We start from the raw sequence: 14,615 nt of genomic DNA on the forward strand, positions 1-14,615 counted from the left end.
GTCTGGAAGGGCACTCGTCTAGAAGCTGAGCATTTTGTTGACATGATAAACTGTAATTATTTCAACTTGAAATTTACCTCGACCATTAGCAGGGATCAGGTGCATTTTCTAGATATGACAGACACCAGGAGGAGCCAAACTCGAAACCAGGCTGTACCGCAAGGCAACGGCTGGAAACACGATACTCCATGCCAGCAGCCATCACCCTGCTCACCTTATACGCAGCATCCCTGTATGGCGAGATGCTGCGTATCAGACGCCTGAGCAGCACTGAAGCTCAATGCAATCTAGCTCAGCAAGCCAGCAGGTCTAGATTTTTGGCAAGGGGGTACAAGGCTACAGTAGTTGATAGGGCTATAACTAAAGCTAATGCCCTGTCTCGTAATCAAGCCTTGCAGCCCAAATTCACAAATACGCCTACCACCTCCCAGGATCAGAAAGTAAGATTGATCTGGGCCTACAATAGGCAGCACGGGGCACTTGGTAAAATTATCTCTAAGCATTGGGGTTTGGTGAAATGTGACCCTGTTATAGGTGACAAAATATCAACCACCCCCTCTATCACATACAGGAGAGCATATTCTATGCAAAGTGCCCTAGTCAAATCCAGCCCAGAAGTCCCTACAAGTAATAATTGGTTAGGGAAGAGTAAGGGCTTCAGGAAGTGTTCTTCCTGCAAGGCATGCCAGCATGGGCTGAACAAAACAGAATATGTAATCCCTTTCACCCCCAATGCACGCAAGATCAAAAAACAACTGACTTGCAAGAGTGAATATGTGGTGTATGTGCTGGAGTGTCCGTGTGCCCTGCGGTATGTGGGTAGCACCAAGCTGCAGGTGCACAAAAGGATACTCCAGCACATAAGGGCCATCAACACAACTGATCCGGCATATCCGGTGGCCCGCCACTTCAAAGAGCACCACAACAATGATAGTTCCCTGCTGCGTTACTATGCTGTAGACTGTGTGGGCCCTCTCAAAAGAGGAGGTGATAGAGATGGAGCTCTAAGAAAATTGGAGACCAGGTACATACTGGAAATGGACAGTCGAGCCCCGGGGGGATTGAATTCTACAGAAGATTTTTACACGTGTCTCTGAAATACCAACATTAGTGTAAATCTGTGGGCCTCCCCAACCTTTTTAGATCATTGCCCTCCTAGTTGTTTTGAGAATGTATTTGACTGTTTACGAGTAAAACATATCTCCTCACCAACCAGCACATGTCTAGTTTTGCGGATGGTCTCAGTGTGCAGTGCAGCCTAGGCTTAGGCTGCACAAGGATGTATCAAGAGCTTAACACTATGACCAAATAAAAATGAGAGAACTGATAGGAAAGATAAAAGGGAAAAAAAAGAGAAAAAAACTTTATATACACAAAAAAACTTTCACAAAAAATATGCACATAGTTACGTTCTTCTCACTACTCACTCAGATACATCATTGGCATGGAGAGGTCCAACCTAGGGTCACCAGTGTCAGCAGGGAGTTAGGGGAGGAGAGGCTGCGATGGTCTCCTAACCTTGCGGTGGGTTACCATCTCCTCTCCTCCCAACCCTCCAGCCTTACATGGACATATGAGCAATTTGTATGTGCAATACGAATAGGGTGCTGCGACCTCGGTGATAAGGCTTTATATGCATTCATGCAGTTATACTTTAATAGTCCACTTGAGGTCTCATCCTGTGTAAATAGTGTTTGTTGGGTGTATATATATTTATTGGCAAGATGCTTGTACATTCATGCTTTTATACATATATTTATATATTTATAACTCGTTATCTATGGATATATTTTTTTATACCTGATTTTAAACATGACACTGTACATCATGTGTATTGCGTATATTGATAGCTAGAACAACTATTTACATGACACTATTTGCACTTTATCTAATACATTGCACTGTTGCCTAAATTTGCACTGCTTATCTACTGGATTTTCCAGTGATTCCTGTTGTGTATTGTTTACAATGGTTAGACAGCACTTGCACTTTAAATACTATTATTTGTATTTTGCAACATAGGCGGACCTCAGGGATTATCCCGCGATGCGTTGTGCTCATAATCTGTTGTCTATGTCTATGATACTTATCATACTACATGTGACCCTGACCCACCAATGATATTGCACTTAACTGAGCACTAGCACTTTAAAAATTGCCTCTTCCCTAGCATGCGTCATGTGATCAAGGCCTCTGTGAAGGCCGAAACGTCATGCTGAGGTGTGCCGGCTCCTCGAGGAAATAAAAATTATCGCTCACCTGCACCTGAGGTCTCCTCTCTTCTTCCTGCGCTGCGGTATCCAGGACTGGGCTCCGGGCGAGAGGTAGCGGGGATTGCTACATATATATATATATATATATATATCTATATATATATATATATATATATATATATATATATATAGATATATATATATATATATATATATATAATCTTTTTCCTCGCCAGGCTGTACGAAAAGTTACAAACATGTGTGCGCTATGGCACTAAAGGTGAATGTACCCCCAAATTCAGTGCCAAAAGAGGGATCAGACAGGGCTATGTCCTGGCCCCCCTACTTTTTATCTTGTTTATTAATGAAATTGATGTAATTTAAAAAAATGTAAATGCAGATGCCCCCCAGATCAATGGTGTTACAGTGACGGTGTTATTATATGCAGATGACGCCGTGCTGCTGTCAAGAACTCCCCTTGGATTACAGCGTCTGATTGACAGATTTTCCACCTTTATAAAGGGCAGAAAACTGATCATCAATAAGGGAAAAACGCACACTATGACATGTGGGGTAAAAAGTAAATCTTCTAGTGCCTTTTTTATTGATAGCGAAAAGGTGCAACACGTAGATACATTTTGTTATCTTGGTATAAACTTCTCAAAAGATAGCAAGTGGACTAATGAATTTAATAATATCCGTAATAAAATCGCCAAAAACGCCCATGGGGTTTTTAGATTTGCGGCAAAAGTTGGGGATAGACGAACCAGGGATATGCTTCAGATCTATCAAGCTAGATGTGTTTCAACTGCATTGTATGGGGCGGGTGTCTGGGGACATAGTTGTGTTTATAGCCTGCAGACGGAGGAAAATTATTTTCTGAAAAAGCTCTTGTGCTTACCTCCAACCGCTCCTACTGAGCTGATCCACCGGGAATTAGATATTTATTTTTTAATCGTTCTGCTATCCCTAAGGCCTCTTATGATCTGGCATTCCATCTGGCTACAGGATGAAAAGTTTTTCAATAGATCTATAATAGAGGATTGTCTATTATTGGACAACCGCTCGAAAATCCCCTGGTTAAAATATGTTGCTGATTGTTTTTCTGAAATTTTTAATTTAAATATTTTGGTCGACCCAAGTGCCGCATGTCTGATACCTAAAGCAGAGCTGAAAACTAAATTTTTAGCTTTCAGAGTGAGGAAGCGGGCATTAATTAATGGATCTATGTCCACTGTTATGTTTTATAACAGATATACTCTTATTGAAGGTTTCCCATCTTATTTAGTTATGGTGACTAGGCCTTCCCATACGTTTGTGCTAACCAGATTGAGGTTTGGAGTAGCACATCATCTAGTGGCTCTCCCTAACCTGAAGAAACTGCCAATAGGGCCTTGCTTGTGTGATGGCGTAGCATGGCAATGAAACATGTCGGCAGCGAGTTGAAAGCGAATCGATAGGTAGTATTCGCTTCTCTCTTTGTTTTATATATGTGTTTACTGTTGGCAGACAAGAGAATACAAATAAAAAGGTTCCTATTCTTGTGTGCCCAGTATTTGTTGTGTTATATGTTGAACGTTGTTAGTCCTTGTCACATATAAGTTTGTGTACACTGCACCATTCACTGTCTTTTACTTTTGGGAGTCGGACACGTTTACGTTAAGCTAGTTGACACCAATGATGAGAACAGGGCCACCCTGGTGAGTACCAACCAGGGGCCCCAATGGTGGTGCGCCCGTGAGGTGTCTTCTAGCTACTCACACATTTTTTCATATGTCGTCTCTCTACTGAATGTTTGTCCTGTGGTGTCTAATGTTAGATGTATCAGAGATTGGCTACTTTTATAATTTTTTGGCAAGTATCTGGAGTCAGACACCTATTGTTAGATTCAGAGGTGTGTTTGGAATGATCTCTTGACATATCCACATATACCCACAGATTTACATAAAAACTATTGCCTTGTGGACTAGGTTACTGTGTTTCTTGATGGCGTATCAAAACAGAGCACTTTGCACTTTTTGTTATTCTGTAAACTGTATAAGAACTTTCGTATCACCTATTTGAAACTGATGTTTGTTAAATATAGCGTATGTACAGTTAATCAGGCAATGAGATTAATATTACATTTGAAATCTGTAGATATCTGTTTTTATACTGCAACGTTTTTAAATCAATCAATTAATGCCCGGAAAAGTGTGTTATTTTAATAATCATGTCTGTATTTTGGTATTTCTTTTCTTTAAATTCTGCTGTATTTTTTATCAAATGTGTTAACCTGTGCTTTTATGGTCATTCTATATATGTGCCGAATAAAGCTTTATGAATTGATTTGAATTGAATTGAATATATATATATCTATCAGCAAGGCACGTAGAACCATTAACAAGCGGTATATTATAATACATAAATAGTTGTTTTTTCTGTTTTATTAACCACTGCAAGATCTTATATCTAACTTTCTTGGGGTTTCTTGTAAGTCTCAAGAAGTCTAAAATGCTGTATTCTTGGAAAATCATTTCTATAAAAAGATTATCTATGCAGGTCAGCTCAGAGAATCTAATAAATCTATGGGCGTTGTGTGCAAATTTCACGTAGTAATATTTTCTCAAATTTGGGAGAGGCAGACCCCCTTCCATAGTTGGTCTATAAATGGTGTCTAGTGCTAGCCTTGGCGTTTTATTTGCCCAAATAAATGCTGAAAATTAACGCTCTAACTCTTTAACCCCTTCGCTGCTCATGACGAGCTCAGCTCGTCATGAGGCACACTGGAGCTGTGCTTAGGACGAGCTGAGCTCGTCATGAAGAATGGGAATCAAGGATCTCCAGCACAGGAGGGGAAAAGTCATAGCAGCCAAGGTGTTAAAAAATGTAATCTGTAAAGCCCATGGTACACTGGAGAACAAAAAATTACATGAAGGCAACATGGACATGCAAATTGTGGCAACACATCCCATTAATTAAATTGGCAGATGAATCCATTTAGCCAGCAGAGCCTTCATCTTATAAATTAATGAAACGTAGTTCAATACATACAAATCATTCACATTCTCAGAGACATAAATCCCTAGATAACGTTTTGGACATGCATTATTTGAGCGGCGAAATTCTGGCAGCAGGGTATCATGTGCACAGTTACACAATAAAATTTCAGTTTTTAACTTATTTATCTTATATCCACCTAACTCTTGAAACTCTTGAAAGATCCCAAATGCATGCTCCTGGATGTTAATCTCAGGTTTACGTTATAGGGCAATGTCATCAGCATATAATTTAATATTTGACATCCCATTTATAGGTGCCACTGGGTTCCCATTGGTTCTGACGGCCATTCTATAAGCAAGGAAAAGAGTATTGGCAATAGGGGACAACCCTGCCGTTTGCCCCTGTTAACTTTGCAAGTGCCAATATTTCCTGAGTTGATAATTACTTGCACAGTGGCTCCTTTATATAAATACATTATTATATGAATCAAGTTTTTTGAAAGCCCAGATTCCCTGAGAATGTAAAAAGGCTCTTCCAGCATAATATATAGAATGCCTTTTCAGCATCTAAACACATCAACTGGGCAGGCACTTTATTTTGTGTCAGGAAATCTAAGGCTTCAATTAAAAAGTTTGTATTTGAAAATAGCTGCCTTCCTGCCACAAAGCTGCATTGATAGGGGGTAAACAATGGAATGTTTGACTCTACTTATTCGATTGGCTAAGAGTTTGGTAAAGATCTTATAGTCTGCATCAGGTAAACTAATTGGCCTATAAGAGTTAATGTTTTCTTTTTGTTATCATTCTTTAAAAAGTTTACTACCACCCCTGTTCGAAAGGAAGGTGGGGGCTTCCCTCCTTCTAGTATGTAATTTGCAAGTTTTAATATTTCTGTATTTAAAATTGGTGCAAACGTTTTATATAATTCTGCTGGAATGCCATATTTCCCAGTCGATTTACAATTAGCTACTGATTTTACCACTCTAGCTACCTCTTCTAAAGATAATTTAGCTACCAATTGATTTGCTTGATTATATTCCAACCGTGGAAGAGGAAGCTTATGTAAGAATTGCTTTAACCATGTAATATCATCCTGTTGTTGTGAATTGTATATACTTTCATAATGTTTGAGAAAGGCATACTGCATCTCTAGGGGACCTGTTAAGTGGACCTTGGTTTCTGTGTCTACAAGAGATTTAATCTTATTACTTGCTTATCGTTCTGTAGACTGCCAACCCAGCAATTTACCAGCGTATTCACTTTCTTTATATATTTTTTGAAGATATATGGAATTGGCAGTGTAACTTTGTGCATAGTAACATTCTTGCACACGTATTTTAGCTTGTCTAAATAATTCTTTATTTACCGCAGTCTTAACTTAATTTGCATGAATATTACACTTGTCTGGTGCAACTAAGTTCTCCGCTTCATTCTTTGTAAAGATACAACTTTTCGTTGCTGAATCCCCTTGGTGGTAATATATCCATCATAGTTGCCTTAAAGGCCTTGCAGACATTCTCTATTCAAGCGGTATTAGTATTTATCCTAAAATAATTTGAGATCTCATTATTTACGTCCGTGCACCATTCCTCATCCTCTAAATTAACTTTATCAAAAGTCCATCTTCCGACTTGTCTCTCTCTTGTAATTCCCGTAATTTCCATTTTTACCACAACATGATCTGTAAAAGCATTTCCTATGTGCTCGTATTTAGTTAAATTCAAGCTACGTGTAAAGAGAAAATAATCTAATCTTGAAGCGGAGTTGTGTTTAGCTGAGAAACATGAAAATTCATGCTTTTCCGGGTGTTTGTCTTGCCAGAGATCTTCTAGGTCTAATTCACTCATGCAATTTGTTAATGTTTTGGCCATTCACAGCTTATTTTGTTTACGAGCAACAGTGGATGTATCTAATTTCGGATTTTCAAAAAATTAAAATACCCTCCTATAATGACCAGCCCTGAGATGTTAATTAGGGCCTGATTCAACTCCATGAGGGGAATGTGGTTATCCAATATTGTTACATATATCGTGGCTATGGTGAGACTCATTGTATTTAATACATTGCTGGCTATAACCCACCTTCCTTCTGTGTTTGACTCGGTGAAGGTTACTTCAAAGGGTTGGTGCCTATAAGCGTAATTTGCCATGCCCCTATGCACAACACTCGCATTTGATAAACATTTAAAGCCAGCCCGTAACTTTAGGAATTCACGCATACCATATTTTTAATTCATTAAATGTGTTTCCTGCATAAACACAATGCCTGGGCAGTGTCCTCCAGCCATATATCTTTTGCCCGTGCATTTCGTTTATTATTAAGACTATTGCCATTTAACGAAATTATCTTCAGTGCTTCTTTATCCATCTTGGTTTATAGAGATATACATCGTTAAAAGAAAGAAGAAAAGAAGGTAATAGCTAGTGCACTAAGGCTGCCTATATCCCCCCCACCCATGTGGGTAAAGCGATTTCTATATTGTAAAGAGTTATAGCTTATCATTTCCATATTAGGAATAAAAAGATAACCAGTAGCTATACCTGTCTGACTTTCCAGAAAAGTGCATCATGTTTGTACAATAGAAAAGTGTTGTGTGCCTTGACCTGCCTTTAAAACTCTTGCCCATTGCACGCTATGTAGTGTACCAAACGATGCCTTGCATTTTGATGCACCTGTCCTGCGTCCTCTCTGCTTCTCTTTTTCTCTTTCTCTTTTGTATTTCGTTACTCTTAACCTTTTCTTCGCTGCGTCTTCTTCTCCACTTAATCCATTGAACATGTTCCTAATCTGAATATTTCCAATTTCTCTTGGCCTAACCCATCTTAATGAACTCTCCTTTTTAGGTCTCGCCTACGCAGCGTGCATGCGCTGCATAGGCAAAAAGACCTTTTCCGATCGCCATGGCTTTTCAGCCAAACACGTGCACATGTTCCATTGCCTTAAATGGCAACGCGTGCACGTGAGGCGATTTACTTGCGGGAGCGAGCGCCGCCATATGGTAGCAATTATCGCTCCCACAAGTAAATCGCACAAGCCCTTCTCCTCCCCCCTGCTTCTAGTGTGCACGTGCGCACACACAACTCCAGGGCTTGTTTTTTTATTTTTATTTTTTTAGAGCGAGGGGCACTTGCGGCCAATGCTTGTTTTTCTCACTGTAATATGGTATAGCGTGCACTTTTTTCTACACGATCACTCCACTGCAAGCAAAACAAATAAGTAAAAAAGATTGACTGTTACATCACCAAAAGCTCTAACTTTAACAAATGCGAGTCCGATTGCATCGCAAATGCTTTTTTTTTCAGAAGTGTACTCATGCCAATACCTTTTTAGCCAGATTTGTTTATGCAGCTAAGGAACTTGACGCATGATCTTTCCAACCGCGAACACCGAAGAATATTTTGATAGTAACAATACATATACACCTGCACACACACACTCTCACCGAGACCACTTACTTGACACGGCTGCAGTAACATTCATGCAGAGTGAGACGTGTGCTGGAGTTGAGAAACTAGTGAAAAACATGCCCACCCCGCCTACAACGGCCACCAACGGCCGCCTGGATTAGGAGCCCTCCTTTGGTTTTATGCCGAGTGTTGAACAGTGGCTGTTGAGGGTAGTTGTTCCAGTAACAAGGGTTTCTAGAGTTTTGTTAGGGGCCGACAGCTGTAATCATAACAAGCATTGGCAATGCAATAGGTCTCGCATTTATGCACATTTAAGCTATTGGCATTGTAAATTACAATGCCTTGAATTTATGTTTTAAAAACTGAAACACAGATAAAAGGCATTGCAATTTACAATGCCACTAGGTCAAATTCACGTAAATGCGATACCTATTGCATTGCAAATGCTTGTATATCTTTGCTATGTCCCCACAACCCAGAGAATTTCCCACACCTTCTTACGCCCCACCCCCTTTTCCTTGGGTGCCATTAGACTGCACTCCTGTGCACTCAAGACTCCCTTCCCCTGGAGTATACTTCCGGGGAGGGACCCCTCCCCCACCGTATCATTATACACTATATAGTGCACTGCCCATTGTGACCCTAGCGGCTATAACTGCCAAAAGTAACATCGCAAAATACTAGGGTGCAATTAACCCTCCCAAAATAGCGGAGTGGAAAGCCGACTTAGATTGGTGCCTGTAAGCAGAGCAGACTATATATAAAGCCAGAGGTTGCACGTGGGAATAGGAAAAAATCTGGGGTCCATGGAGGGTGTTTAGGGGATTGTAGGGAGGAACAGGGAGGAGGGGTCTCCTTTTCAGGTGTTCTACTTACCTATCAAATCTGTTATCAGTCCTGTTTAAATGCTTATTTTTAATAAAAAAGACTCCATTTGTTGACCATGTAAGACTATATTCTAGCATAAAAGAATTTTTTATTTAAAGAACATTATGCCACTGTGCATCACACCCGGCCCACGAAAATTAGCCAACTTCAAGAGCAGTGACAATTGTTATATAATTTGGCTACCAGTCTCAATACAGGCAAAAACACTGGTGCACAATCTTGGTGGAGCATCTTTTCACAAGTATTTCTGGATCCGACCAGTTTTGATGGTGCTGACATACTTTACAGAGTTTGCAAAACGTTTAGTTTGACAACAGAGCAAAGTGAATGCTCCTATACTTATTCTGCTATTTCGGGAGGTGTGATTCAAAAGTAAATTAGTAATGGGCTTAAAGATTTCATTTTTAAAAGAGACAATTCTTAAGAAATGCACAATAAGAAAATTCAATTTTATATTCACCTTTTTCCAGCAGTATCTCAGGAGCCACATAGGTTGGCGTTCCACACACAGTGAATATGGGTTCAGTAACATGCACGGCAAGTCCAAAGTCCGCTAGTTTCAGGGTAGTAGATTTGTCAGGATTATGCTGTATCTGTAACCAAATGACATTACAAATCAAATGTGTTTTAATGCAGAGTAATAAAATTTATGAACCCTCTATTTCAGACCAGCAACCAGGGTGGTAGAGAAAGCACTTATTCGGTAGAAGAGCTCTATTTAAACACACCCACTACAAGGGTTGGGCTTTTCCCTTGGTGGGAGTCTCCTCAGAGGAAACACTTTGGGCCCGATTTTGAATTTGATGGTCCAACCATTCTCCGTGACGGCAACAGAGTAAATTACTCCACTACTCTGGCGCAGACCCCAACGACCAAATTTTGAAATGTCTATCAGGCTAATGGACATTTCAATCGCTGAGCGGAACCGCTGTCAAGCACTTTCTGTCAATGTAGTGTAACCTCGCCATACGGCTCCGTAAAACATGAGGGAGCCGTAAGGCAGTCAATTCTATTTTTATTTTCAAAGACAAAACCCCAAAGCAGGATTTCGTTTTAGAAAATAAAATAAAAACAATTCCCCTCTAATCATGGGAGTTATCTCCCAAGGCGAAGGGGGCATGTTGCAGTTTTCACTGCCCTTGCAGAAGCCAAGGTTTTCTGGAAGTGACAGGCAGTGAAAACTTACTTGTATGTCTGCCCACTAAATTAGATGGGAGGACATACTGGTCAACCTCCAATGGACCTTACTCCGCCAGGCTGTTGGGGTGTACCATGGCAGAGACAGATAACTCTCTGACCCTTTTAGATATTGGTCATTTTCCCCTGTTAAATTTCAGCAGGTTTGACCTAATCAGGTCAAACATATTTAAAATATCAACCATATCACAATTAATAGGGGTGCCTGTAATGAAGTTCCTAGCGTCTGCAATTCTACAATGCCTGCATAGCATGGTGACTTTGTCACTAAGTAAAATAAGTATTACAAATGTAACACCAAACGGTAAATCCATTCCAAGTAGAGACTTTGCGTGTGTCACTGGTGTGCTGTTTTGTGTTTTCTACCAGCATGTCAGTGGCACTTGCAGAACTTTTCTGGAAGACCAGAGTGATTTGCCTAGCAATTTTCTACAGACTTGTTTCCAACGAAAATTGTAATGGATACCCCAATCTAAAATTGGACAGTAGTTTTAGCACCATTTTTGAGGACATCATAACACACCTGATGACAAAATTAGTGCCATCTACGCCATGGCCTATCCGCATATTATGGTAGGGCACAAAAAAGGCAGGGTTATTGGGACTCCTGGCACTTTATGAGGGAATCCTGTTACGGCACTCTTTTAAATTAGGCTTTTAGAGATAGGCAAATAAGATGTTATTGAATTTGCTGAGCAAAAGTTATGCTAGACTCATAAATTAGCAAAATCAAACATGCTAATATAAAGCATGTTTACTTCCACCAGTGTATATTAAAAACAAATTATGGAGTGGGAATCAAATGGTAGATTTTGCAATATATTACTTAACAGACGTGGTATCCTGAATAATAACCTTTTACCCATGCTTCCTTTGTTAAGTCCCAGAGCTCGTTAAAAGTGCAGCCTATCTTCCTTCTTGACGTAAATGACTTCCCCCAGGTACTCTGATGAACACCAAAACACCGGATTTCAGTATTGTCTCCAGGCTTCTCTGGGGAGCAAGGAGAGCTCAGACGAATCAATAAAAACAGACTTTCATCTATAAAGAAATTAAAGCTCACCAGAGCCTCGGACAAGTCAACTCTTAGTTGAACATGTGAACTATGTTTCGTGCATCACACAGACACTGTTTTCTTTCTGTTGCCATTACCAGCATCATTATTTTACTGAAAACGTATATAATCTGGGGTCGAACAGGGTTGGACGTTTCCTTGGTGGCACAGAGCCTGGTTTGGAAAGCCCAGGGCCGCTCCAGGTTCATTAGCCACTTTCACAAGCTCCCCAATGTCAACTGCAGGAAGAACAGATGGGCTTCAAGAGAGAAAGAGAAAGAGGGATGAAGGGAAGAGATGGGAAAGAGATCATAGAGGTAGAAGAGAGGAGAAAAGGAGAGAGAGTGGATGGATGGAAAGAGAGCGATAGTGGGAGAAGAGGAAGGGAGCCAGGCTGGTTTGAGTTTTTTTGCCAGGACTGCTTTTGGTTCCCCAGTCTAGCACACTGAGTTGTGCACCACATGCTTCAATAACCACAAAGCAATAACCTTTTATATTATCATTTAAGTATTCTATGAATAAAATATTCATTCCAAGCTAGATAACAATTTTTTTTCATTTAAGACATATTTCATTATTTTCGCTGGTACGAAAATCAAAGTAGGGTAGGTTCATCCAGTAGGAGCACATCCATATCATAATAATATTATGCTCAAATCGCTCATTTACATGTACATAGTAGAAAACATTAGGTTAGCCAACAGGTCCACATGGATCATCGCAACTGATAAAAAACAAAAAAAACATGAATCAGTCTTGTCTGTGCCAATAAACTGCTCCTCGTCCACTGAGGAGTGCAACTTTTGCCCTTAGGGTCCATGAATCTGGCGGGGAGTTCCGCCCACACCCCCAGGTCCTCCTCAGCCTTATCATCATGCCTGCACCGCTTCAAACACGTTTCCTAGGCCACTGCCCACTCTGTCACATCCGCCACCCATCACTTCACCCTCGGACCCAGTTGGCCCATCCATGTCATTGCCACCCATTGCTTAGCCAGGAGCAACACCACGTGTATGAATTTAAAGGCCATTTTGCAGGGTCCATGTTTACAGGTATCCGCACCACAGTCCTCAATTGGGCCAGTACTTTCAGACAAAACTCATATACCACTGGGCAGTCCCACGCTAAATGCAAAAATGAGGTCATAGATGCCTGGCATCTGGGGCAACCAACTGGCTTGCTAGGCATACTAGCACTGGTGTGACATATGTATGGAGCAAAAACTGGAAGCGTATAAGTTTAAATCTGGCATTCCTCAATTTAGATTTTATCAGTGCACACATTCTCTTCCATTGGGAATCCCTGAGTTGTACCCTAGGTCCCCCATCCCAAGCCTCCCGGGCAGGAAAAGGAGCACACAAACGACTGGTACCACATCTTGATCCCCGACATCACGTGTTGATGAAGGGACAAGCCCCGTCCCTTAAAAGAGATTTCTCCCAAGAGCCTCCTTCAGTGGCTGAAACAGATAATCCCTCGTTACTCTGCCAAGTCCTAAGCCATTATCAGCGAGGTTAGGAGGGAATGCAACATCAGTAACACTGCACAAAGTAAAGTATTAAACTAATGCTGCATAGAATATAAGCATTGTGGTAAGAACACCATCTTTGAGATGGCGACCGACCCTTGAGTGATAGTGGGAGTAAGTTTCAAAACTGCACAGATGAATGAAGACCGTTCGTGACCCTCCCAATATTATATTGCAAGTGCTTCTGCAGTGTATGCGCCACCGTCACTCCCAAGTTCCAGAATCCAGAATGTATCCATCTCCCATTGGAGGGGTTTGGGCGGCAGGGCAGCGGGATCACAAGTGATCAAGGATCTAGAAAACACCAGTGATTTACTGAAATTAAGTTTAAGACCCAACATCTACCCAAAAGCAGTCAGGTGAGTCAACAGAATGAGAAGGGAGCACCAATGAGTTGGAAAATAGAAAAGGGGGGCGTGGCCAAGATGGCGACGGAGTAGGACGCACTTTAAGTCCCCTCCGGCGTCTTGCTTTATATAGCTTTAATTCTAGCCCTGTTGGTGCCCGTCTGCAAGCTTACCTGCAGTGCTGTGCAGCGGGGAGCCGTCGGGTACTAGCTGGTGCCCTGCACGTCGCGCTGGGTCCGGACTGCTAGGGTGTAGCGACGGGTGGCCTGAGGAGACCCAAGAGCTTCGCGACCTGCGGTGCGGGGTGGCTGCGCGGCCCGGTGAGGAGCGGCCGGATCGCGAGTGCAGAGGAGACGAGTCCGCCGTCATCCCGCGCATCGGGGCTTGAGCAGAAGAGCTCCAGATTGTGCGGGTCGGGGTGGAGGCGGGCCCCGACAGCAGCGGAGCTCGAGTGAGCGGGGGCCTGGGCCGCCGAGTTTCGCCGGCGGCATCGGCCGGAGGGCAGCCGTCATCGTGAGGGGCCCGAGCCAGCCGGAAGATAGCAGGCCTAAGGAGAGCGAGCAAGGCCCAGCAGGAGCTGGGGGGCAAGACGGACCTCACTGCAGACACGGGGCCCGCCTTCACCACGCCTCAGTAAACAGTGAGTGGGAAGGCCTGGGGTCTGAGGCTGGGCCTCGGAACTGCTGCGGCGCCGTGCCGAGGCGTGTGGGGCGCTGGAAGACGCGCTGTGGCCTGCAAGTCACCGGGCCAAGCGCTGGATGTGAGGCAGCAGAGGGGGCGCACCCCCGAAGGCATGCAAGAGGGGCTGGCATGATAGGCCGGAACGGGGCCCAGCAGTGGAGTGGCGGCAGGAGCGGCCTGGAGGAAGGCGCGCTTCCACAGCGGTGACTTGCGGCCCCTGGCGGATCTGCGGCCCAGTGAGCATCTGGGGGCCTCATAGAGCCGTTGGTGCCAGGAGGATGATCGAGGAGCATCAACAGTGTTTTAAAGATTCCTGAGG

General features: G+C 42.4%; 1 protein-coding gene across 1 annotated transcript in view; it reads right to left on the bottom strand.

Annotated features, from left to right (window-relative positions):
- The window catches only part of DCLK3 (doublecortin like kinase 3), a 184,904-nt gene that overhangs the window by 55,709 nt on the left and 114,580 nt on the right, over positions 1–14,615 (bottom strand). Inside the window, exon 2 of the mRNA XM_086964754.1 lies at positions 9,950–10,082. Coding sequence (XP_086820880.1) covers positions 9,950–10,082 — 133 coding nt within the window. The remainder of the gene's footprint in view (positions 1–9,949; positions 10,083–14,615) is intronic.

This window comes from Lissotriton vulgaris, chromosome 4_1 (assembly GCF_964263255.1).
Source record: "Lissotriton vulgaris chromosome 4_1, aLisVul1.2, whole genome shotgun sequence".
Classification (NCBI taxonomy): domain Eukaryota; kingdom Metazoa; phylum Chordata; class Amphibia; order Caudata; family Salamandridae; genus Lissotriton; species Lissotriton vulgaris.